Source organism: Plectropomus leopardus, chromosome 21 (genome assembly GCF_008729295.1).
Source record: "Plectropomus leopardus isolate mb chromosome 21, YSFRI_Pleo_2.0, whole genome shotgun sequence".
Classification (NCBI taxonomy): Eukaryota; Metazoa; Chordata; class Actinopteri; order Perciformes; family Serranidae; genus Plectropomus; species Plectropomus leopardus.
The window spans coordinates 23,536,532-23,564,408 of NC_056483.1; the positions used below are offsets into that span (position 1 = coordinate 23,536,532).

A 27,877-nucleotide genomic window follows, 5' to 3' on the forward strand; every position below is an offset into this window, starting at 1 on the left:
TGACATTCAATGGAATGAATTCCATGTATTTATTTCAAAATCCTCATTTAAGGCATTTATGAGACACTGCATGAAGACAAATGGACAATTTGGACTTATCAGTACCAATCAATGCTCCATTAAAAACTGAAAAACCAACATAATATAGTATGTCGTCCAAAAATCGTCAAAAACGAATAAAAAGCGTAATAATAATAATCTTAGCAATTTTAATATGGTCCTCACCAAACTGTCATCGGTGCTAGGACCTTAATAAATAAATAAATCTAATTTCTATAGCGCTTTTCTTAACCAGAGTTACAAAGTGCTTCACTATACCAAACTATACAATATAAGAAAACAAAGTACAACATCATTCACCTAAAATGCAATATGTGTGTCATATGTTATATTGTATTTTAGATACATTTTAAAAATAAATGAATGTTTCTCTACCTCATGGCAATAATTGGAACTGAGGAAAAAGTGTATTTATTCTTTTTTTACAGCCTAATTGATGATGTTTGACAACAAAATACAGGCCATTATTCTGTTATTACATGATCACAACAAACACAAACAAAATACCATACACTTGGATATTAAAACATGTCAGTGCTCTCTAATGGACAAAGTATGTTATTATATCACAGTTTCTAAATTACCTCAGATTTTCCTTTGTTGAAACCAAGGAATATCGGTAAAGCAATGTCAAAGTAAAATCTGAGGTAAATTAGAATCTGGGATGTAATAGAGTACTGACATGTTCTAATATTATATAGTGTATGGTATTTTGTTTGTTTGTTTGTGTGTGTTGTGTTTTTGTAATAACTGAATAATAGCCTATATTTTCTGATCAAACATATCAATTAGGCTGTAAAAAACATATCTAATAAAAAGAGAAATAGCAAAAACAAGGGCATATTTTTAGCTGTTGCTTTGAGGTATACTGTGCAGGATTTCACTAAATAATGACACACTAGTAGCGTTTCAACAATCACCAGCTCCAGGTTGGTCACAGCAAATCTTTAATTCACCAAATTTAATGTTACCACAGTCTGGGAAATAACAGCTGCCGGCCGCCTGCTGTATACAGTCCTGTAGCGTCTCCCTCCATTACTAGGTGTGACTATCTTTCAGCCCAGCTGCTTGTTCCACCCATAGACTGTGTATAAAGATGGGAAACATGACAGTTCCCACAGTGTAGTTTTTAATCTGGATTGCCCCCTGGTGTCACCTCCACTTTTCCAACTGAAATGCAACTTAATAGCACAATGGGTTCTTCTAAATAGTACATGTTGTAGTAAACTGAACGTAAGGCTTAAATAATTTATGACTGATACAGCACAAAACACGATATAGACTTGTTCAAAAAAGGGGCAAAAAAATGCCTTGAATCATTGTTTCTACGCTATACAACACTGCCTAACATTCTCTGGTCAGTCACCACAGAAGAATGATGAGAGAGAAACTTCTCTCCCATGATGTGACATATACCTGGAGAAGTGAAACTGCACACCTACAAACACAGGAAGAGGAAGTTACTACACTGACAGGATATGAGGCACCAAGAGCCAATTACAGTGAGCATGCAGAGGCATAGAAATACCAAAACAGCTTTAGTTCACTTCACACACAGACACACAGCCCCCCCTTTCTTGGCCTAGGTGCTATGATATTAAAGGCTAAGGGTTCGAGTGTGTTCTTTGTGTTCATGCCAGCTGGCAATTCATTGGGTGAGGGACAGACATGGGGCCCATTTCTATGCCCCATACACCGGTTGATGACAGAGGATCTCAGTGCTGAAGGGTCCACAAGTTTGGACAGTGTTCCTATGATAGGCCCTGCAGGACGCAAGTGTCCAAATTCAGGAGGAGAAATCTTGTCCTCTTTAATACAGCACTAGATAAACAACATTCAACCTGAAGTTCTGTCCGAAACATATCTTCCCTTTATCTTTTTGCATGTTTTCGATTCCGTAAACCACATGTTAACTCCACCAATCAACTGTGCTGACTGAGGTTGAAAGCTGCATCACAAATACATCCTCATCCAGTTCTCAAACAAAGACTGAAGTTTTGTCCAATACACTTTGTCCCATTCCCCTTCATCCTCCTCAGTCCCATCAGTTGGCAGGTCAAAGTTCAAAGGCAGGGAAGCAGGAGGCTTCAGGCTTCGCCACCTCTGACAGGTAATGGATGGCCCCCGCCATGCCTGAGAGCAACAACACATTTATTACTGCAAGCTACACATTTCACTGTCCAACAGTCGAGTTCCCTGCTCTCTCAGGGCACTGGAGGCATTATGCAAAACCATGGAAAAAAAATGCTTTTTCATCTGGACCAGGTCCATTGTGGTCTACATGTGAACAACACAGGAAAATCTCCCTTTTTTACATTTTCACAAATGTAATACAGGATTCACAAATCTAAAACTGTGTTGTTAAAGCCTCTGTAAATGTGGTTTGAAACAGTAAGTATCGACGTTGAGCGTCTCATTAGGTATCTACAAAATTCTGAGTGAAAATAAATGTTCCAAACTATTAGAAAACAGAGTTGAAAACAGCTCATTTTGAGGATAACAGCATTACACATAGACTGTGTGGGCGTGGCAGATCACTTTGAGTGACACCTCCTGGATGCCACCTTTGTCAACTGTCTCTGGTCTCCATGACGACAGCCATGGACTAAGATACAAAAACATGGGAAAACGGTGACCAGGTTGGAAAGTTAACCCTTTAAGGACAAGTTTGGGATGGTAGAGGAAGCTGTGGCAGTGAGTGGTGTTGGTAATAATAATAATAATATTAACTCACCAGCAGATTTGTGGTACGTGTGGATATAACTGGATGTTACTGGTCAGCTGGTAGCCGAGCAGCTAATGGATGAGCCACCGATGTTAAAGATTATAAAAACCCCAATCATCATTAATACACATTTCAGTCGTCTGTGTGCTTTATTATGAAAGCACTTTGTCCCATAATTCAGTAAAAGAAGACACTGATTATTTTGAAAACCATCAACTTAAGTAGTATTTTGTATCTTCATAAGCCTGGTTACTTGGACTATCAGTTTCAAAGCTGTGATTAGACGTCCTGCTTTTGTGCACTCAGTGGCTCATTTCCACTCAAAGAAGCTTTTCTGCGGTGTTATGCTGCCAGTAGTGTACTTAATTCTATCATTACAGCTTAGTGAAAGGCCTCTCTGAACCTCACACTGATAGCATTACACAGTGCTGCATAACTGGCCTCTGATGGATGAACAGGTAGCAGCAGCAAATGTTTGCGGCACAATTTACAGGTCTGAAAATATAAATGCAACACTTGTTTTTGCTCCATTCTTCACAGCTTTAAGTTACAGATCTAAGACAAGTGTTGCCTTTAAATTTCTGCTCAGCCTACACTGATTCAAAGGATGGGTTTCTTGCAGGGGAAGGAAATGTCAAAGCTGAATATATTCAGCCTGGAGGAAAGGTGAATAATAAATATTTGGTACCTTCAAAAAGAGAGTAGGGTCTGTCTGGGATGCGACAGCCGTGGGTCCCATAGGCCAAACACCACTCGGCAAACTGGAGGAATAAAATATCAACATGTTTATCCATTCAAGCAACATTTTAATGCAATTTGAGAAAATGCAAAAAAAAAAAACAAAAAAAAAAACAAGGTTAATTAAGTGCTATCAACAACATTCAGTGGACATTTTGTGTTTTCTACCTCAGCAACAAAACATCTTTCTTTGAGCTGTGGAATCGGATCATTTCAGCTACAGCCCCAAAGACAACTTGAGATAAACCTGCTTTACTGCAGAGATTTTGGGGAGGACAACTTGTCCATTTTATTGCAGTCCTGCTGATTGATACCTTGCCGTTCCAGCTGCTTTCATAACAGAAATATCAAACTGACACTGTGTCAGTGACACAAAACATATGCAGCTCATTATATTTTAACCAGCATACATACATTCTCAGTCAGAGAGCTACAGCTAACTCAACCTTTAGTCCACAAAAATGTTAACCACCACTGGGTTACAGTAAAGATCGCACTCCTATAAGACTATCAGACTCAAAATGGACAGTTAAGTATTAAAATCTTACCTTGCAGACACGGTACAGGTATTTCTTCTCCTGGGTGAGCTTATAAAGGGACAGGAAGGCGTAGCCGTTGCCCGCAGTGCCGTGACAGATGCCGTAGCCTTTTCTGAGCAGGCCCCGCTGCCAGATCACCTCAGCACATTCTGCAGCCTCCTTCAAGTACTTCTCCTCTTTAAACACCTGGGGACACACAGATGAAGCCAAATGAATGTAGCTGATGTTTTTTTTAAAGTCAAGTCAAGTCAATTTTATCTATTAAGCTCATTTTCACAGCCTCAGAGGGATTTATAGCATATGACATCCCTGCCTTTAGACCCTCACATCACCTAAGGAAAAACTCCCAAAAAGGAAGAAACCTCAGGAAGAGCAGCAGAGGATGATGACGGATCCCTCTTCCAGGACGGACAGACAAGCAATAGATGTCATACATAACAAATGAAATACAATCATGACAAAAAGGAAAGAGAGAAAATATGGAGAGAAAAAGAGAAAAATAATATTTAAAAAAAAACTCAATTTGTGGCAGCAGGTGTTTTAATTGTGGCAGCCCCCTACAAATAGATAAAAAGAATAGAATAATATTTATTGTCAGGGGTGGAAATTTGTCTTCGCTCCACCAAACACAGAACACAACACAGACAAAAAGCACACAAGCAGTGAATAAAACCTGGTACAGCTAACACATTAAATCAATTCATGTCACTGTCTGCCTGTGGTTTAAAACGCATCAGTCACTTTGTTGAGTTAAGAATACTGATGGCACTTGAGATGAAGGACTCTATAACACCTTCAGGGCTCAGGATCTCAAACTGGTTGAAGAGAGGATGGGAGCTTTCTGCTAAGATACTCCTCGCTTTCTTCCGCGTCCTTTCTGTAAAAAGTAAGCTTGAGGTCTTTTGTGGCTTGACAACTATTTTACTTGCTGTCGACACAATTCAATAAAGTTTACTCTTACCTGTACAGTTTAGGTGACCGAACCAAGCAGGAAGGTAAAAAGTTAAGACGCTCTCAATTGTAGCTTTATACACTAAATCTAAAATCTACAGATTAACACCCAGGCTAAGCTTCTTGAGAGGAGAGAGGCGCTGTGAGCATCAAAATATAGCCGGTATTTCCAAAGAAGCTCACCAGGAAGTCAAGAACATCAACAAAATATTTAAAGCTTTACACTGCTTCAACATGTTGGCCATCAAGCGAAACTGGCTCAGTTTTCAGATATTGGTTTTGTCCAGATAATCAGTTCTTTAGTCTTGGCCACATTCATTTCTAACTTGCTGACACAATGTGAACGACTGTGTGGGAAACCCTGAACCACTCGCACTTCAAATTCATGAGACATATCAGCATTCATTAATTGTGTGATTAATTGTGCAGTCATCTTGTCCAGTTTGGACGAGGTAGTTGTCTGATCTGCTGAAAACATTGCTTTATACTCTGTGAAATGTCTCAGGGAAACAATACTTACATATATGCTGGCATCAAACCAAACAACCACAGTATGTCCTACTCCTTGTATTACAGCGCCCATTCGAGACAGAAAAACATGGCTGACAGGCTGGTTGGTGTGTTGTATCTCTCCCTCGAGAACAGATAAGAGTTGAGCCAACATAAAAGACTAAATGCTCCCACATGTCCAGACCTCATTAGTGGGAAATAAATAGGGCTGAATGATTAATCCAATACAAACAGCCAAGGTGGGAAACACCTGGCCCTGTGGGCTTCATGAAAAAACATATTGCCAACACTCCATGTGACATACAGTATGTAAAGAAGATTAGCTCAAGAAAACAACAAATGCAGCTTGCAAGTTTGATGCTCACAGTACAACTGTGTGAACATGACCATGATTCAAGTGCAATCCACATGTCTTCGCATAACTTTGGCTATAGTTACATGCACACCAATATTCCCCTATCATTCTGAAAATGACAATACTGTGAATTTGAAACAGTCATATAAATAGCATATTCCAAAACAGGCCGTTTTCCAAATTTAGCATTTTCCCATTAAGACATGTGGGATGTGCCAGTAATATTCAGGTTTTAGAGACATTACTTGGACATGCATAGAGCCAAATTAAAATATTCATCTCAAATGCGGTTTTTACTGCAATTTGCAACGCACAGCCTCTTGTCTGTTTATGGGCGGCTCTGTGCGTTGTCATGGATACGTTGTATACAAACCAACTTGCCTACAGTTAGCAAACTGTGGGGTACAGATGCATGCAAAAGGTATTTGCAACAGAAAAACAATATTAACCTTACTTATTATCCTTACTCTTCAATGTGAACAATATTCTAGCTTATTAGCAGCTGTACTTGTTAATATAGCTTTTTAATACTTAGCAAGCTACGGCACTAATATTCTAGACTTTTGGACCCCGGATTTTGTTTACCTTGACTTACTTCAATTTGGATAAGTTATCTGCAGTCTATAGAAGGTCAGAGGAATTTTGAAAGGAGCACGGTACACTGATGATGTCAGAGGACTGTTGGTTGAGATGAGAAAAACAGCATGATCCTCACTGACCTGTTTCAAAGGGAAATCTTTTACCATTTCACCTTTTTGAGGTGAGCAAATGAACTATATAAATGCTATATAAATGCTATATAGAAAAGCTGTTATGTGTTGCATAGCAACAACAGTGATCTGGCACTTATTGCAGCCCTTGATATCTTCCTGTTAGCAGTGATGCTCCCAGCTTTACTTGTGTCAAAACAATAAGAGACTGAAACAGTCTGAACTTCTCTGTGATGACAGATATCCAATAATATCGCTCAGTGAAACAGTGTCTGCTTGAATATGCCAATGTGTTCTGAAACAGAACTCGACATGCAGCCTCCAGTTTACTGTAAATCAGTGCTTAATAACAGAAGCTTTCAATAAAACACAGCAGGTAGAAACCACAGCTGTAACTGCTTACCTGAGACATTTACTGACAAAATATATGCAGCCATTGGAATGCTCCTCGGGCAACAACAAAAAGAGAGATGTGTTGCGTGTCCTGTTAATAGTGAGACAGTGATAAGCAATCGTGTCTCCCATTGTGCTTTGTTCTTTGTGTGGTGCCAAAGAGTCTCAGTGTTGGTGAGAAGAATAAGAAAGGCTGCATAGCAGTGCGTTAGCTGCCAAGTGGCTCTCTAATGGGCCAAGAAAAGAAGAAATTAGCCCACAATGCATTCATTGTGGGTGTGTGTGTGTGTGTGTGTGTGTGTGTGTGTGTGTGTGTGTGTGTCTGCCCAGCCAAGCTATTAAAATGAAAGATAGCTGGTCTGGAGGGGAGGATTCAGATTCTGTCTTTGTCATAATCTTCTCACAAGTTCAGTGCTGACAAGATAAAGTGTGTGTTTAATAAAAAAGATTAACCACTTTTACAAGTGTTCTCTTGACAATGGTAACTACACACTCAAACATATCTGAAACACAGTGAGATGTCATGCAGTGCAGAGGCGAGCCACAGGGTGCCAGTGTCGGACAGGCTGGCCAGTTCACAAAGAAACCGAATCTGTTCAACTGTTTTTAAACTGGTGATGTTACACAATGAGGACTACACAGTACGAAGCATAATAAACAGGTCTCACCTTGTAAGCCATGATCAGCATATGGATGACACCAGGGGCTCCGTGGCACCAGTGAACCAGCCGGTCACTCTCGTTACTCAGCGATGACGGGAAGTTTCCAGAACGGAACCTCTTGTGGCGGACGTAGTCGATGCTGGGACGGACCAGCTCTGACAAAATGTCTGGATTAACCCTCGCTCCTGGCTAGAGAGAGACAGAGACAAAGTTTCATTATTTCTGGTCATCTGAGTCTGAGTTATTATCCTGCTTTGGAAATGCAACATTTTTAAGGTAGCGCAGAAATCAACTAAGAAGACAGAGTCACAACAGGAGGCAGAAATTAAGGAAAAAAGAGTTCAGTGACTGATGTGATTGTTGAAACTGGAAATTTCTAACACGCTCTCATCCCAACTCGTCACATGGTCACTCTGGCAGTGACCTTCTGCATCAGTTGTTTACACTGCGGGATGCAGTTAAGGTGATGTCAACAAATGCACATGGTGGGATGACGTAGCTGTTATTTTGATGTCAACTAATGCATGCGCGGACACAAAAGCCCGGGCTGTCACAATGGTTAGCATTAGGCAAAAAAGTCACGGCTGTGTCATCCTCTACTGTATAGCACTGCACTGCTACTCTTAATATATAAACCATAAATAAACCATAGATGCAAAAAGACAAAACTTCTATGGTCCCTGATGCTTGATGCTTCCAAGAAATAATTAAATAGAAAAGTGAACTGACTTTTCCCCAAAGGTACTGTATATGCATCTTTTTTGGGCTTGTTTACCTGAGCTTAAGTTTATAGGTGTTGACAATAAATCTAAAAGTGCTTTAAGGTGCATTGGGCTCAGACAGCAGGCAGATTGAGATCTACTTCATTCTCATATGCAGGCAACATTTTGATCACATCTGACAGAGAAACTGCCTCAACTGAGCAGCCAAAAGCACTTGTGATGCAAAGAAGTTAGTAGCTCCTCTACTGGCTCTCAGCCCAGGACAGCAAGACCCTTCAAACACCAGACATTAGGCCAACTGTAAAACTCTGGACGACTGATTAATGTCCACTCATCAAAGGATGGTTTTCTTGCCAAGAAATGAAGCTGAATCACTGGAGAACTGTGGCTAACATCTAAGCATTAGTGTAGCTTAAACCCATTTTAACACATTACCATGAACGAAAGACACTTTTGCCAAGAGGGCCTGACTAACCTCTGGCTGAAGATTATCTTAATGGCAGAAGGCTGAAAGGAATTGAGGTCCTAATTCTGACAACAAAAACCAGCACCAATATTATAACAGCTAATATATTGATCTACTCATTTAGACCATGTTTTATTCATGCTATATAATTGTTCTGGATAGGAAACCACCCTCTGTGGTGAAATGAAAGAATAACGTTTGGAACACATCGGATGCTTCCTGAAAATCACTTGAATCGCATTTTCTATTTTTTTTAAATGCAACAAGCTTAGATCGAGCGTGCTGACTCAGACAGACTCTCTGGTTTGCAGCCAAAGAAAGAGAGGCACCGCCTTCAGTCACAGCAGTGAGCTGCTTAAGCCCGTCAAACAAGTCACATTTTTGCACGGCTTCATTAACTGCCCCAAGTATACCAATACATGTACACTAATAATGGCACCTGACTGATTGTGTTTTTTCTGTTGCTCAATATAACACAGTGCACAGCAAAGCATAGACAGAGTGGAATAGATTCTCTTTGAGAGAAGAGTAGTGAGCGTGTAAAACAAGCTATTGACAGACTAACAACAGTGGTATATAGGAGCCTCTGTGGTTGAAGCAGAAACACAGAGAACATTACACTACAGGGAACTAAAATATAATCAATGCGTGTCTGTCATATTGCTTTTTTTCCGATACAGAGCAACTTCTGACCTAATTTAAGCTGTTCAATTCCACTAAATCCACTCACTGAGCGTTGTGCATCAATTCCAATCTAGGTCTTTTAACATTCTGTAATGGGAAATTGGATTAACCAAACTAGCATGAAAATACTGCCTAAGCTGGTGAACTGACATGATTTCTGTCTTTGAGACAGCAGGGTTTCCTAAACATCCATTCATTTGTGTTGGCCCTTCATGTTTAAATCATTTGCTGCTACAAACAGATTTCCTATTTTTAGAGCTAGATCGTTTATTAGGAGTGCTGTTGATTAATTGGTATTAATTGCATCATACTACCGGAGCACAGAGTGTACTCTGGGCAGCGACGGAGCAGCAGAACATTAGAAACAGTGAAAGTCAACAGTTCATTATGCTAGGTCTTTAAGACTTGGGTTTTAGATTTCAGTTTTGTTTCTGACTTTGTACCTTGATTTTAATCTCATAGATTCCCCATATTAAGTCTCGGCATATCATTTACTATCAGAAGAAACCAAATTGTGTCGAAAGGAACAAAAATGAAAATCTAAGCTGCCTTAAGAAAGAAAACTGTCCTTATCGAGGAGCACACTCATGACTTATAAATGCACGAGACACTAAGTCTTTAAAAATTGTGCTATGTGCCACATATCTCAGTTTTTGCTTAGACCACAAAGTGAAAATGTGGCCAAAGCATCAACACCTACAACCATCCAATGAACCCATTCAGCCTCTCTTACCTGCATGACCATGTAATAGATGCCAGCCATGCCATGAGCAGCACCAATGTACTGCTTCTTGTGCCATTCATAAAGCAGAGGGCAGCGGTCCGTCTTCTTCTGCTCTGCTGACATGTTCTTCCCTGATTCCATGATTGCAGTCACCACCTGAGGATTGTAATGGGAGAAAAGTTTCAGGAGGAAAATGACAGGTGTGACTGTCATCTGACAAAATGCTGATCTGTGATCAGTGCACAGCAGATGTTTAGGCCTACCTGATTTGTTTAAATTATGTAATAAAAGTGCATATTTAAGAGATTTAGTTTGGACAGAGAGCTTGCAATGTAATGTGACTGTCTGATGCTCATTTGCTGTAGGACATGGTATCATTATGTTCCTGGGGCTACTGGGTCAAGAGCGACACCAGGTAAAATTAAATAAAATAAAAACTTTTTTTTTAACAGCTTTTTGCACAGACTTTGGCAAGTATGATTCCAATACTAAAAAAAGTTTGGACATTGTGTAAACATAAATAAAAACAGAATGCAATGATTTGCAAATCCTTTCTGACCTATATTCAATTGAATACACAATTACGAGGATATCTGATGTTCAAACTGACACTCATTCTGATTTTCATGCTTACAACATATTCCAAAAAAGTTGGGAACAGAGGACACCAATCTTTTGAAAACGAAATTCTTGCTTGATGTATGACTCAATTTGCCCAGTTTGGGCCTCCATTATGATATTGTGCATTTCATAATGTGTCACACATTTTCATTTTGGAGACAGGTCTGGACTGCAGGCAGGACAGTCTGGTATCCACACTTTTTTACTACAAAGTCTCACAGCTGTAACACGTGAATACAGACAAACGCAGAATGTGGATGCGCATTATGTTACTGGAATAATCACCAAAATCCCTAAAAAACAGATGTTGGATGGCAGCATATGTTGCCCCAAACCTATTTTTACCTTTCAAAATTCTTGGTACCTTCCCAGATGTGTATGTTACAGATCCCAGGGGAACCTCATGCTGTACCTGTTTGTGAACAACTGAGGTTGCATATTTCCTACCCAGTCATGATACTATCGTCTGTTATCAGTTTGCCTGTTTACCTGTGGAATGCTCCAAACAGGTGTGCCTCAGTTGTTTACATTGAACTGATACCCACAGGATGCTAACTTTAACTTTCAGATTTTTCCAGCACTGCAAGGTGACGTTGACTTCTATTCTATTTTTCAAATACATAGATTTGTATCCAACTTTCTCACTCTGCCTAATAACTAAGCACAAGACTGCTGGACTTACATACTTGTAACTTCGCTGATAAAGACAGTAGACAACAGCAATAAGAATTCTAAAGGACAGCCCCCAAAGTGTATACATTTCTTATTTCAGCAGCTTATTTTTGGAACTCTGGAATTACACTAAATTTATCTTTCCCACAGTTTATGCATTTTCCGTGTAGTAACATATGTGTGTCCACAGAAATTGTGTTGTGCACTAACATTAAATGAAGCGAGAAAGGTCAAGACCATGAATAATAATAAACAAAGGCTAACTCTGGACAAGTTAGATTCTATTAACATTTGATACTGTTAAAGGCGATCTGAGTCCCACACACATGCATCACTGCCTCCCACAATGAAAGGGTCAATGTGGAATAATAACAGAAGGCCAAGCAACCCCTGAGAGGAGCAAATTAGCTGAGGTCAACAGCTGACCTCAATAAGAGAGAGACCAGAGATTAAATCATTTTCTCCGAGGTCACAGTGTCAACATGTGCTGTATATATGATTATTTCTGCTGAGATCTGCTACCTGACCCTCAAATGTCAGGTTTCAGGTCAGGTGTGGGCCTTTTTGTTGCATTATGCTTCAGCCTCTGGTCGAATTCAAAGTATTTATTAATAAATGTCTTCTTTCTCTCTCTGACTCTGCCAGACATCTGTATCCAAGCATCCAATGTGTTGCAAGGATAAACCAATTAAATAGGGAAAGGGGACATGGTTTAGCTTGACCAGGCAGCAGTCAGTAATGGGTCAAATAAAGCAAAAATATAACTTTGGGTCTTGAGTCTAGTTCAAGTCCCAAATTTGGCAGCACCACTCAGGTCTGATCTTAAAGGCAGGAGTACAAATATGGTCCCTGTCTCAGTTTTAGATGCATACACGCATCAAAGTTAACATTTTAATAACGTAGATTACTGTGTTGATCATTTCTTTTATGTGGTAAGCTGGCTATGGCGCTGCTAGCTTGCATTAGCCCTGTGTGTGTGTTTGTGGGTGTAATGTGCATGCTATGACATTAGTTTGTTTGCATCTGAGCCGACTAGTGCTGTAACTGTAATGTAATCACAAAGCAAACACTGATGGCGGCTCCTTCTGTTTAAGGTGGTTTGTGATATTGTCAGTCTCAGGCCAAGAGGACAAGATATTTTGTGATGGCTTTTGTGCCCCCCCTTTTTTTCTATAATTCTGGCATATAATATAAATATTAGCCAGGCTGCATATTTTTTGGTTAATTTTAGAGTTTCAAACTCAAATCCTATAATAAGTCTACAATACAATGTGTAATCAAACTTGTTATTTTCAGCCCCCTAGTCCAATTTTGGCACCCACTGACTACCATTAAAACTACATTTTTTGACACCCCTGCCATTACAACATATATCATTAATTCAATTATGTTAGGCTTTCATCCTGTACTCCTGACTTCAACTTTTTTTTTTTTTTTACACTTTGATGGTGTCTCCTTCTGTTTTAGCTAGTTTGTAATACTGTTAGTCTTGGGCCAAGAGGACAAGATATTTTGTGATGGCTGTGCAGATTGGAAGTAATGTGAGTGCATCACACCATCTTTTAGCAAAATGGCAATAAAAACAGGTCCAGCAGCCTGGTGTTCACAGTTTTTGATCAGTGCTTTGTAATTATTATATAGTAACATTTAGGCTGTAACAGTGTGCATTCTTGCACTTGACTCATTTTTGGGATTCATTTAAATTGACGTTGCACCATGTTGTGCCATGAAACAGATCCATGTAACCTCGTTTGGGCAAAAAAGATGCTGGTTAAGAAGCGATAATTCTTTGGTTGCCTTAACACGACCATACAGATGTTTATCATAACAATATTACAGGACAACAAAGACAGTAGAATATAAACTCTGCAAGTGTGCACGAGGTGGCGGGGTGTGTGGGAGGGTGTATGTCTCGGGGCTATGGGTTCTGAGTCAGCAGTTTACGTTGTCCCTGAGCAGGATAGAGTGGAAAAGAAAGGAAAACAGTTCTGCTGCTGCAGCACTGCCTCTCTCATGACAGAGCAGATTTACAGCCAGCTTGTTCATTTACACCTCCCTTCAGTCCTGTATGCATCCATGCTGCCATCGCTGCCTCTCCTAGCGTCAAATGCATCTTTCTTTTTCCCCAACAAAAGCTTATCATCACAGTGTTCACCTCAGAGGGGAGAAGAGACACTTTCTTTGGGAAAAAAAAACATTTAAATGTATTCACACACGGATCTTCAGCTTCCATACACATTCAGCTGGCACCTCCTCCTATGTGTGCCCAAGATAGAAAGCACACAAACACAGACACACACAGACACACCCCTCAATAAGCAATCAACTGTCTCTCTTGAAGGCAGAGCATGTAATTTAGGGAGAATTAATCTGTTTGCAGGGAAAATTAATCACTGTAAACAAACTGAGGCCTGTGGGATTTAGTACCAAGAGGCCAAGTCTAATCTAAGAGCTCTGGATAGGACTCAGACTTACTTGAATGTTTGACGGCCAGTGCTATCAGTATATCTGACATGGGCAGACTCTGGAGCCTGGAAAGCAGCCCACTGCTAAGTGATGTCATATTGACATATTGATGATCTTTTTTGGGGGGATATTTTTTAGCAGATAATTACATACAATCATAAAGCACATGTGCAGCAAGGGTATGAATCATCTGGAATTTCATAATTTAATTTGATTCTTGGGGACATGATTCAATCCAAATTCGGGCCGCCACATTTTAGTGCAATTAATTTGCCCCACTACAGTTACATGTCGGCATTCTCCCACACATAACCGAAACTTGCACACACACACACACACACACACACACACACACACACACACACACACACACACACACACAAACACCAGCGTATAACTGATGATTGCCTTTTCACACACACAGATAAGCTACCTACTCTAAAAGCCCTATTCGCACGGGACCCGATTACCTGGGTACCTTATGTAGTATAGAAATTACGTAAGACAGCCCTTACCAACGGGGATTTGAAGCTGTTTTATCAAAAACACCAAACTCCACTGACAAAAACAGTCACTTTACTGTACTGCTGCCTCCATCAGATAGGCTAGTCCTTCTGTGTAAGGTAAAGAGGATTAAATACTCAAATTAATTCAAACTAATATTGATTTTGTTTTAGGTGTTGCAGGACCATACTTTATTCCTCTCTCTCTCTCTCTCTCTCTCTCTCTCTATATATATATATATATATATATATATTTATATTCATTATTATTATATATGTTATTTAAATATATAATATAATATATATATATATATATATATATATATATATATATAGTATATATATATATATATTTAAACATAAATATAAAATACTACATTTTCAAGTTATAAGTAACTTCCCCCCTAAGTATTAACAAACAGTCCCTATCTCTAACCACTGAGGGAGGCCAGTGCAGCAACTAACGCTTATCCAGTTAGTCCAGCTAAAGTTAAGTCCAGCTAAAAAAAAAACAAAAAACCCCAGCAGCATTAGCAGCAAATCATAGAGATGCTGATTTGCACAGGAATAATAATATCCCATGACCTCTGTGTCCAATATGCATTGGAAATTTTAATATATAAATTACAGACAAAGCTGATTTAGACAGAATTAAAATCACAGACATCCTCAGCAATTATTACAAATTACCCTCGTAATACTAGTCCCGTGCAAGGTGGCCTTAGGAGTTGTTCCTGAGATATTGTGTTCACCAAATGGGACAGACTCAAAAACATAATGCCTCTGTCCACAGTTGCTGCCAGTGTGGAGACACAATAAAATCGTTCAAAAACAACTAAAAACACTGTTGCTCTCCAGAGGATGAACCCATTCCATTCTGATGCTCCATGACCTTTCATCCTTTCATCAAGACCTAACCTTGTTAGCCTACTACAGGTGAGACTCTGAGACAAGTTTTTACTGATCATGGACAAGTTTAGCAGTGGTCTAGACTAGTTATCTTGTCAAATTCATTTCAGCACTGAAATGTGGAGGAGCTGCTTTGTTTCTCAGTCAAGCATAAGCAGTAACACAGCAGGACAGTGGCATACTAACTTTACAATTTGCCAAGGCGATGTTGGCTGTAGGGTTACAGCGATACACAGATTTTAAGGTATACTATGATATGAAAGTCGCGGATTATCGTACCGTGTGCATTTGCTTATCTACGATATTGAAAAAAATGCAAACTGGACAGATAATCTCCCCTTTTGTTTTAGTTATTTTTAATCTCCATTAAAAAATGGCTTCAAAAGGGAAAATTTGTTCAACCAAAACTAACCCTTCAGTTTTCATTCACTTAAGGATCATTCTGACTGATAATAATAATAATCCTGTAATATCGTGATACCGTAAAACCACAAAATTTTCTCAGTACATTATCATACCGTGAAAATCATATCTTTGCTGACAGGTTGGTATTTGCCGGAAAAGACTTTCTACATACACGTACGTACATTTTCCACTTATTTGGGGCCGGTAAAACTGTAGATACTGTAACTGGCTGCAACCCAAACAATAGAAACTTTTCAAAAACACAACCCTCAGCTGAAAGCCTTTGTTCAGCAAACTGTCAGTCAGAGAGTGTATCTTGACATGAGGAAGAAAAAGTCTCCCAAAGCTTCAAAGAGAACAATACCAAGGTAGGAGTGCAAAGCTGAAGAGAAGAAAGCATCTCTAAACAGCCCCCTGGAGCACAGCCACTGTTTGGTAAAGTGTGCAAAGTGCTGCTGAGCTGTGTGGTGCTGACAGGTATATGAGCACAAATGATGGCCAGATGAACAGCAGTGTGGTGCTGCAGGAAACGAGAGCTTTAGAGCTCCACTTTTTTATTCCTTCATCAGTCATAATAATACTTCCATCAAACACTAGTGTCTGTGAGCCCACTGCTGCTGCCCACTCTCTTAGCCCTGCTGTCACTGTGTGTGTGTGTGTGTGTGTGTGTGTGTGTGTGTGTGTGTGTGTGTGTGTGTACAGTATATGATGTATTTTGGCCTGGCATTTTACCAAAAGGGGACAGCTGGCCCTGCAGATTTCTGCAGTGAGTGTGTGTGTGCTTAAATAAATAATAAAAACAGAGTGTGGAGAGATTACTTTCCTCTGTGTGTGTGTGTGTGTGTGTGTGTGTGTCCTTTGTCCTCAGTGCCCTGATACTAGTCCCCTTTTGTCTCAGCATGATGTCTAACAGATGGTTATTACAGCAGCCTCACAGAAAAAATGTCCATTATCTAAAGATGCTTTCCACAGTTTCACCTTCTTTGCCACGGAGGCAGAGAGGAGGCAAAGGTGACACTCAAACACTTTGTACGCATGTATCAAACATCACAGCCCAGCTAATAATATGCTGTGTATGGTATATACTGTACGTCATCAACATAATATATCAGAATGTAAAAGATCTAAAAAAAAACAGCAATAAAACACTGAAAACTGGAAAATGTACACTGGTGCTATTAAAACATGCACAACACAACAGATGTCCCCCCTTCTGTTCCTGAGAGATACGGTGTTGAATAATGGCTGGAAAAGTATTTTTTGTGCAACATTATGATGTCATAGTGTAGAGCCCTGCATTGGGATTAGGATCCTGCAGGTCCTGCAGGCAGTCGAAAAAAATAAACAGCGGACTCCGGGATTGCATGCAGGAGAGAGATATCGAGTGAAGTTGAGAAGGAAAAAGCAAAGCTGGAGTTTTCAAAACAATAGGAAAATCTGACATCTGGAGTAAATTCAAAATTGTTGTTAACAAAGAGGAGAAGGAGCTTGTGAGAAATGTGGCAAACTGCTCACGTACAACGGGCATCTGGCACCTTGAGGCGACACACCCACTCCATGCTCCCTGGTCAGAGATAACTGTCAGACTGTCTATCAGAGACAAAGCCATATCTCTAAATGCAGCTCCGTCCGACTGGCACCAAGTTGAGAATATTATTTTTGAATTGTATACCGACCAAAAACAGCCAGAAAAATGTCATGTGCAGAGTCTCATATTCACATGTACATTTTCCATGCAGAAATCGTGTACTGTGTACTGAGGACTGCTGGGATGAAGGGTTTGAGCCATGAGAGAAAAAATGATGCTGCACATGATTAAACACTTTCCATGTCTAAACAGCAGAGACAAAAAAAAACATTTTTGCATAAAACAAGTTTTTTTAAGACAGGACAGTATTAAGGCTGTCTTGGCCAAATATCTTCTAAGGTGCTGATAGAGCAGAGAGAAAAAAAAGAGAGAGTCCAGATGCTGCATACTGAGGCACTGACAGGTGTGTGCGCAATGATGACACTAAAACTGGAGAGAGACGGGGGGGGGTGTGTGAGCAGATTCAAGTAGTATGTGAGCAAAAACTAAAGAAAGGTGGATAATACTTAATAAATTAAATCTTTTTGATCTAGAGCTAGACCAATAAATCCACCAGGCCAATACTTTGGCAGACAGAACCTGATACTAGCCAACATTTTTGCTGAAAAGTTGGAAGAGGTCAACCTCCAACAGAATGGTTAACAATAGCTGCCTTTAGCTATTAGTCGGAGATGGAACTGACTCGTGATTTTGTGTGAATTTTATAGGACTTTTTTTGTTGTTGCTTTTGCTGCTATTCTGTTCATAAAATGCACTGTAATGGAGATCTGTGTGACTAAACTGTTTTACAAGATAAACTGTAAAAGAGTAAAATAAAAAATAAAAATAATTTCTCACCTTTGTAATAGTGCCCTCGTCCACCGTGTCAGGTCCTATCTCTTTGTTAACGTAGAGCAGAGCATAAAGGTAGCCGGCCCGGCCGTACAGCAGCTCATCTGGCATCTCAGAGTCTGGACTCAGCACTGAACGCTGCAGCTGGAGGAGCCTAACACACACACACACACACACACACACACACACACACACACACACACACACACACACACACACACACAGCTGTTAGTTCGAATCGCTGATAGGGTTGAGGTTACCATTAATGACACAGATAAACTCAGTTTAAAATATCAGAACTCAGTTTTCCTCACACAGACCACACATGGACAACCCCCCCACCAGTATATTATAAAATAAATATGGAAATATCCAATTTTTTACGTCTCAACAAATAACAAATCTCATGCAAAAAAACCAAACAAAATATAAACAATAATTGTACCCTAATTTGTTGTTAACCTTGGGGCTGACCTGCACACACACACCTATATACAGCTGCTGGTTAACAGAGCTCAGGAACTCTGACTCTTATGAAGCTATACCGTTTATTTTCTGACAAATCATTGCTCAAACTGCAAGGATACATTCACAGTTTACTGCTAACCTGACCCAGACACACAGTGTCTCTTTCCTGCATGCTTGTCACCACACACCACACTTAGCGCTTCCAATTAGGCTGTGAAACTCTGCTGTCATCCAACAGTATCTACATTCAGCGTTGTTTTGTCCTGTGTCTTATTCACTGAAGCAAGTGTGCCCACACGACCAATTTGACATGGTTTTTCTGTCTTTCCCAGCTCCTACACAGCATTTCTTCGACATCTGAGTCGTTTTGTCTGAGCTGAACTTGGCACGCATGCTTAATTACATCTCTTAAGACTGCAGAGGGAACAATGCCGACTCGACTGGCTGTGTATTAGGGCCTGTAGAGGTAGAGTCTTTGCTGTACTCATGTGGTAGGCGGCAGTATAAAGGAATTAGTTCATCAAATATGACAATATGACTAAAATTAAGATGGTTAGAGTCACAATGGGTTTGGTTATTTTATTTTGTTTGTAATTGTCGGCCCCACTCCATCAGAAACACATCAGTGAGCCACACTGTTGCACCTATTGACTTCCTACATCACCATGAACACACACACTGTAGATTATCTTATCTCAATCCAACACATACTGTCCTATTGCCCGAAATACTCAGCAAAGCACCAAATGTTGATTAATCCGCAACTAAAAATAGTCCGAAAACTATTTCATTATTTCCTCCTGTTTGAGTAATGTTTGATAAAAAACTGCAGGTGCCCGCTGTTTTAGGAATTTACTGAAAATAGGTCATTTACAGTATTCTTTCATTTTTTTAAGATTTAAGTCTTCAACAGGAACCAGTGGGCTGGGGGCTGGTACACACATTGCTGGTTTTGGACAATATGGATGTCCCAATCCCATCTCAAACATCGGACCTGGGGCCATTAAAGGCATTTTTTTTAACTGATTGGATCAGCTATATTTAGCTTATTAAGTGATCCAATCCTTTTTTAATCTGATGCATAGCAACACGGAGCGCACCCTTCGTCAACTCTCCTCCACTCAGTTGTCTCCTCTGCCAATCTCTGGGGTATGTAAGAGCAGCATCTGAGCCCTGCCTGCCACAAAACATAAACGATAAACAAAAATGTAATATGACACTACTTATTTACATTATTTACTGAAGTTATGAGCACTCGTTTCATTTCAGCTCAGTGTAGGAGTCTCAGGTTTGCCTTCAACTATAGTGCATGTTGTTTCTCCGCCCTGCTCCAAGGAGAGTAACTCAACTGCACCAGAGGAACAAACACTGGAGAACTGACTGCACCAGAGGAACAAACACTGGAGAATACTGAGGCCAAAAAATTTAAAGGGAGGGTTTGTCATTTTATTCTTTATTTTGTGAATTTATAATAATAATAGCAATAATAATAATAATAATAATAATAATAATAATAATAATAATAATAAGCTAAAGCATTGCAAAGCTATTCATGCATTCATATTGTCAGGCATAGGCTATACACTGGATTGATTTTTATGACTTTAAGGAAGCCACCTTAAAGTGTGTACTTTGCAGCTGTATTACCTAGAAAAATAGTAGTATCAGATTGGGACTAACACCAGCCTTATGAAGATCACAAAGGTATGTAATACTTCAGATGTAAAGAATAACCTGTCTCTATCCAAAACCAATACAAGAGTCAGAGAAATGGCTACATAAAAAAAAAATCAACGATCAAACTCATATCCTGTGTAAAATTGATTTAAAAAATAAAAAAAAACCTACATTGTCTTACACTGTACCTCTTACACTGCCTATAATCTTTAGATTTTAACATAATATATATTCTGCATACAACTGGTACACAATAACTGAGTCAATTTTTCCTCCAAAGCTGCATCTTTAAATCAAACATAGAATTCTTCCTCATTTTTTACCTTGCGTCAAAATACAAGAATAATAACCTTACTAAATTATATACACAAATAAAATTATGCCCCTGACGTAGAGGTCATTTATTGTCTCTCGTACATTATGCTCTGTTAAATATAGCTTTACCATGTTCCAGTGTAGCAGAAATAGAAAAATACAATATACACATATATATAAAAGTCAGAAACAGAACATTACAACCTGTGTAGCCATGAACTAGGGTTCTTTTTCTTCTAATGATGGACAGCTCAAATAAAGTCTGACCTAATTGGTTTTATGAACTCTATCCAATTTTCCCAAATTCTTTTAAATCTGTCCACCTCCAGTCTCATGGAGAAAGTTAACTTTTCTATCACATATATATTGTGTATAACCTCAACCCAATCCTCAACCTTAGGTACCTCATTCTTCATCCATTTTCTGGTAGCTACTCATTTTTTAAGAAGGCGACGTGGTCGAAATTAGATGCACCATGTCAAACAAACACATACATTGCTTCAGTCACTCACCTGGACAGACAGTCTTGGCTGTCAGCAGTATTATTCAGTTTGTGGTGAACCACCGCGCCCACTGCCAGCGGCCCCGCATCGCCACACAGGAATGTCACCTTACGGCCATTCAGGATCCTCATGCTCCTCTTCACGTAGTCCAGTGCCCTCTGCAGGTGGGTGGCCTCATGGGTCACCCGGTACAGCTGGAGGTACAGCAAGGCAATGCCTGTGGTGAAGATAGAACATTGGGGATGAATGATGGGCTGAACCTGACACTTGAAATTAGCATGTCTTCACAAATTTATCAGGTTAGCAAACAGGGTTGGGTATTATCTGTATTTTAAAAATTTTCATTTTGCTTATCGATTCCAGGTCTAAACAATTATCGATTCCAGTTCTTTGAAAGGCGGTGTCAAAACAAGTTGCACGTTTATTATACACAATTCATATTCATTCATGTTCAGTTCATACAGTTTATGAAACCTGTAAATTAACTGTTTACAGTTTAATCTGGCTGCTCTTGTTAAACCCAATTTTAAAAAAATCATTAATAGAAACATGGTTGGGAGCTGTTCTCAGTGCACGACTCCTTCTGGCAACATACCTGTCCAACCGGTGTAAGTGGAGAAGTCATGGGGGTCGGCAGTCTTCAGGCCCTCCTCCATCTGCTGGAGAAGATCTTTGATCTTATTCTGGACCTTCTTCTGGAATGCTGCGCTGACCTAAGGAGGAGACATAAAGCATATTCAAAAACCCCAGCCAGCTTTTCAAATGAACATATCTGCTTGTTTCTTAGTCTTCAGTGATGGTACACTATATGTCTTTGAAGTGTTTCCCCTACCATTATATTGGGGGGGGGCACAACTAGCTCTCCTGCTAAAACTGCATCCCTTGCCAAGCAGCAAAGGACTGACTACATGATGACAGGCTTTGATCCAACTTCGCTTAGAGAGAAAATACTCTGCCTGACTCTACAAGTCTGAACTTGGTAAGTAAATAGGGTTGTTGATCATTAATTTTTATTGACATTGATACCAAAAACTTAAACGTAAAATCAATGTATGCTGACTAATGATTGAATTTAAATGATGTGACTCTACTCGAGGTGTAATGTTACACTATAGGACCCACAGGACTCGATAGCAATATCGATAAGCTCAAACATTATTGATTTGTGGGTTTTGAATATAGCAAAACTGGGTCCTCAATAAAACCAGGTTTCGATTCCCATTCCTGCTGTTCCAACAATCACCAACTCCTGCTTGGTAGATTAAGATTAAATAAAACATGCCGTCTTTCCAAACGGTCTCTCTCTTCCTGCTGGCTGCTGGCTGTTTACAGTTCTGTTACTTATCCCTCCACCACTAGGTGTCACGGTGTCTTTTAACTCTGCTGACTGTTCCAACAGTAGAGACCAGAGCTCTAGTGGTGCATGCTGTGCACTATCTACAATGAGTTTAATAGAAAGAGAAGCATATGTATTTATGACGGTATTGAAAAACATACCTTTGGATTTTCTAGAAACCCTGGTATACCACAATACCATGATACCACCCAAGCCTAGTTATGCCCTGATTCTTCATCATTAGGATTCATTTCAGAAAATATATTATGTTAATAGGGTCATTCTCAACAAGGCTCAAGGCTCTATTTACCCTTACAGATTTAACAGCATAGAATAGGTCAGACTATGCTTCAAAGGCTGGTTTGATGGTAGAGTTAATTTATTCTCTACAGGCTCCACTCACATTCAGCCTACAGCGTGAACTGTATGAAAAGAGGAGCTGGGGAGCTTCCTGAATCAAAGCAAGGATTTCAGTGAGTGTGCCTCACTTGCCACCTCTTCCAACAAACACAGATGGGAGTCTGGGGGTTCACAGGAAACGCAGGAGCTATTTGTTGGACTCAAGGCCCATTTACTCCTATCCACTGGCCTGATAAATTAACAGGGGCCGCTTAGAGAATAGGTTCCTCAGCTCTTGCCAGTCTCTGCTGCTGCTGCTGTAAGCTAGTCATGTACAGACTGTTTTTCACAAGCTCATACCAGTCTGCTTCTGCAGGCACCATTTTACTCAGTGCACGATGGGATACAAGGCTGGGTAAACTAACAGGGGTCTGCACTCACTATTATTCTCATGAGCTGTTATCATCATCTTACCTTAGCAACAGTTACTAGGCAGAGCAGACCTGTCAAGTTTTGGAATTCTTAAAAAGCTAAGAGATACTGTTTATAGAGAGCGTTGTCATTTGTTTTAAGAGGCAAAATAAGTCCAACAGCATAAGTTTTTTTTTTCGCGGTTGTTGTTACACACACACACACACACACACACACACACACACACACACACACACACACACAGGAGCGGTATCAGAATCAAGGGTAGTGGTAGCTCTGTCCTGCTCTTTATTGGATGTGACACATAGATAGATACCTGCATAGATAGCCTCCCTTTTAAATGTATAGCTGTCCCCAAGGAAACTAGTACCATCAATAAACATGCAGTCTGCTCTCGTCTGCATCCTGCTCCAAATCAGTTACTTGTGCGTTAGAAAATCATTTCTTTCCCAGTCACGTCTGAACAAATCAGACGGTGCTAAAAGGCTAAAACCCGAAGAGCCTGACCAGAGCCTGCCCTCTGTCCTCAAGCATGGAGGATTATGACCAAGCCTTTCTGTTCTCTCTGCTCTGACTCACTGCTGCAGTCGTCCATGGATGAAGGGATCAATGGTGAAGGATAAAGAACAAAGCAGAGGCAAGTGACACACAGGATTTTTCCACAAGAATAAATGTTACTGTTTGGAATTACAATGGGATGTTCAGAGAAGCCAATGAGAGGAATGAGGGAGTACGTCTAAAAATGACACAATTTACACAAAACACAACTCATTATTAGAGCTATTGGAATATATTTCACACACAAATACATACAATACTAGAGCTGGATGGAACCAGTAACACACTGCAGTTTTTTTCTTTTTAGAGCCTTATCAGGAGATAGTGGTACCTGCACACATGCACATGCAGGATCCTCAGGCTAAAAAGATGACCTGGTCCAGCTTTGCAGCAAAGCATGGCAGCATCATTCTGCAAGGTGCTGTGCTGGACAATCAGATACATGCAACTGCAAATTCCTGATTGAGGTGGGGATATATCAAATATAATTGATGTATTGCGGCTTGTTCCATGTGAGATATATATAAAATGACAATATTGCGATTATTCAGTATAAACTGACACGTTGTTTACAAGATAGCGCCGGGTGAAAGTCGCGCCAATCGCACCTCCTCCAGCTGAATACACATACACACTCACAGAAACTAACATACACTATTCTTCACATTTGCATTTAACAATGCAAAATTGTGTATTGTTGTTGTTTATTTTATATGGTCTTTACACTGTGCTTGTATGATTTTGCATGATCTTGCTTAAAACTATAAGCCACAGGCATTTCAGTTCTCTCACTCTCTCCTACAGCTCTCTGCCTCACATACACATACACACACACACACACACACACACACACACACACACACATTAAGCAGGCTTCTGCAGGGCTCCAGAACGTGAGTATTTAGCCTCATTTTGCTATCATGGTGCACTACTGTGAATTGCAAATACTACAAATGTATGAGCTATAGAGTTTGTTTCAAGCTTACGGAGAATAAATAATCACGTTTAACACCCCTGCAGTAACAGTCTGACTTAATGAATAGTAGCTCTGGTAGTATGAGCAGGTGAGGTGTGTGTTTGTATTTGGAGAGCTCCGATAGAAACTTTGTTACATTTTCTGACCACACAGCAACCTAAAAATATTATTAATAAGTGACCTGGAGAGCTGTTAGTTTGTTGCCCGCTCACAGTCAATGAATATTCACGGTTAAGGCGGCACTGTATCTGTTTAACTGTATGCATGTATAATTAAATGTTGTCATAATTGTAGTATATTGGGCAGACAGGTGTTGCCTGTTTGCAGTCTACATCTGCCTTATTCCATGCAAACGCAACATAAATCACTTGCAAGGTCCTATTCTCAGTCAAACACATTCAGTAAGTTTACATGATGTAAAAAAAGTCTAATTATTGTGTTAGGTCAACTAAAAGTGGACTTTTAAAATACATGTAAACATGACAGTCCAACTGAGATTAGACTAAATCAAATTTCTTGAAACCGGACCAACACACCCAGATAAAATGATTTAAAATAACTGATGAAGACAAGAGCCTGCTCTGTGCCTTTTGATTATATGTACATGATGCAGTGGTTTTCTACCCAAAGTTACTGTAAATAACCAGGTGTTATTGTGATGCATCGATATTGTGGCATTTTAAATAATATAAATGTATTACAACTAGCAGAAAGAGGGCATATCTCTACCTGCCATGGCAGAGTCGGACATACTTCCGTCAGTGAGTCCATTCTACCCCACTGGTGCTTTTATACTGGGACAAGGACAGTAGTCCAATGAAATGGCCTAATTGAAATATAACCATAGCTCAATTTAACTGTGTATGTAAACATTCTGACTGTCTGAGGGCCTGCTCTCTACTAGCCCCCACACACCCCACCCCACGGGCCCCAGCGCAACTGCCCTGCATGCACTGTCTATATTTACACCCCTGCACTATATAGCCTCGCTGAAGACATCGCAGTATGTGCCTTCTGGAGAGAACGCATTTTCAGCCACAAACATAACATTAAATAGAGTGACAAACAATCTGTCAGCTATATGCGACTTCTAAGATATTTACTAATATGAAGATAGAAACAACGTAAATTCGTCCATGCTGCAGCACAGACATATACACAGAGAGATGGAGGCGTGGCAGTGTTCTGGCTGCAAACAGCGGTCAGTTTACAATGGCTCTGTTTCACTAACATTAGCATCGTAGCAAGGTTGCACGCGTGTTATAATTCCGATGGTAATTTTGCGTGCGCACTTATGTCGGGCGAAAAGTATCGCTACGCACATTAATAAATTGGGCCCAGTGACCTCAATGTGTACATATAACGTTAGCATGACGTTTTCTTCATTCGGTAAGGCTCAGTTTGACCCCCGTGCCAGCCACCGGTCTCTTAAAATGTCCAAATACACCCAAATCATTGCGAATAAGTATAGAAGAGATGTTGACAAGTCTAAAAATGACAACTAACTACGACACAAGTGCTAACCTGAGCCAAGCTAACGTTAGCTTTAGTTTTCATTAGAATCTCAAGTTAGTTAGTAGTTATTTCGAAGCAAAAGTAAAACTTCTCACCTTTCCCTCTGCGTCAAAAGGCTCATTGTAGCCTCCGTCTTCTTCGGAGTTTGTGGAAAGGACTCCTTGGTCCCAGTCCGGGTACGGGTTTGGAAAAGAGCGCTCCTCCATCTCTGCCTCTGTAGCTGAGATCAACTTCAACCGCTTCGAAACGTTGTCTCCCATCGCTACGGCGGCTCGGCAGGGACAAAAACCCCCAGGCACACTGTACCGCACATAGAGGAAATAAAAATTTTGAAATATTACCACGTTAAAATGACAAGAGCTAGCAAAATAAGAGTAAAAAGTGGTCATGAAAATGTGTTTATGTGCTAAATTTTGTTACAATGCAAGGGTAAGTCCTATTATAAAATATATTATACATTATTATACAAATGGGTAGGCTATACAAAAGAAAAACTCAATCGTGGGGGGATTAAATTAAAAATTAGCCTATAATAATTACACACTCAAAGTTTTGTTACAAAATAATTTCAAGCACTTTTTCCCAGTCGTTTTTGTTTTTGTTTTTTAAAACAAATTTCGGGTAGATTTTTTGTACTTTTTACACATTATTCGCTAATTTTTGGGTAATTTATTCTCTAATTGCACGTTTCAACGCCCCCTAAACTGGGGCGTTTTGGGGGAATTTTGATTAAAAAAAGTTTGCTCTGCTGAAACTTTCAAATAGCCTAGACTACTAAGAAATTTAAAACGCCTAATATTAACATTTTTGTAGGAACTGCATAAAACACCTGATGGTAAAATAAAAAAAAAAAACCCTTTTAGCTAATGAATGTCACCTTGAGTTGGCTAAGCTTTCAGCACAGGCCCCAAAAATGGTTAATATAGGCTATGAAAAATAAAATAAAATAAAAAATATGCAAAGGATCATATTTTTTCGGAGGCTAAAATGTGATAGTTAAGACAGAGCAATAGATGCTGATCAAAATGCCAATAGAGAACAATTGTTGCTGCACTGTGATTGCTGTAAAATGCATCGTTAATATCAGCAGCCCCAGCTACAATTACTAAACACTGCAGGTAATGACAGGTGGGGCCAGGATCGGGCTTACCGAGAGGCTAAATAATCAGCAGGGTATCCGATCAGCGGTCTGTGTATTCCCCAGTCAGTTCAGAGCTTGTTTTTGTGTGCTTGATCCCGGTCGGTGGTTGCAGAAGCCTCCAGCTTCCCAGCAGTGCCTCTCAGCATCCCAGTGCCCAGCAGCCTCTCCCGGTGAATGGAAAGTGGACGCTGCAGTCAGAGCGTACAGGCGGTGCAGACTGCCATGTGTCACCGCATCACAGTGTTCCCGTGCGCCTCTCCCTGCTCTGTATCCTCCCCGCTCCAATCTGCGCGCGCCCGACCATCAGACTGCTGCTGATGCTGTTTGGCAAATCACAAACCCCTTCTTCTTCCTTCCGCCTCCGCTCGAGCGTGAGAGACAGA

General features: G+C 40.1%; 1 protein-coding gene across 1 annotated transcript; it reads right to left on the minus strand.

Moving 5' to 3' along the window:
• lancl2 (LanC lantibiotic synthetase component C-like 2 (bacterial)) lies at positions 1 to 27,877 on the minus strand. The gene is made up of 10 exons (XM_042510847.1): positions 27,504 to 27,877; positions 26,449 to 26,653; positions 21,793 to 21,910; positions 21,207 to 21,414; positions 18,241 to 18,388; positions 10,249 to 10,395; positions 7,650 to 7,832; positions 4,072 to 4,248; positions 3,474 to 3,546; positions 1 to 2,193 (listed from the first exon to the last, which is right to left on the minus strand). The coding sequence occupies exons 2-10, from the start codon at positions 26,611 to 26,613 to the stop codon at positions 2,117 to 2,119; spliced, it is 1,296 nt and encodes a 431-aa protein (XP_042366781.1). The 5' UTR covers positions 26,614 to 26,653; positions 27,504 to 27,877; the 3' UTR covers positions 1 to 2,116.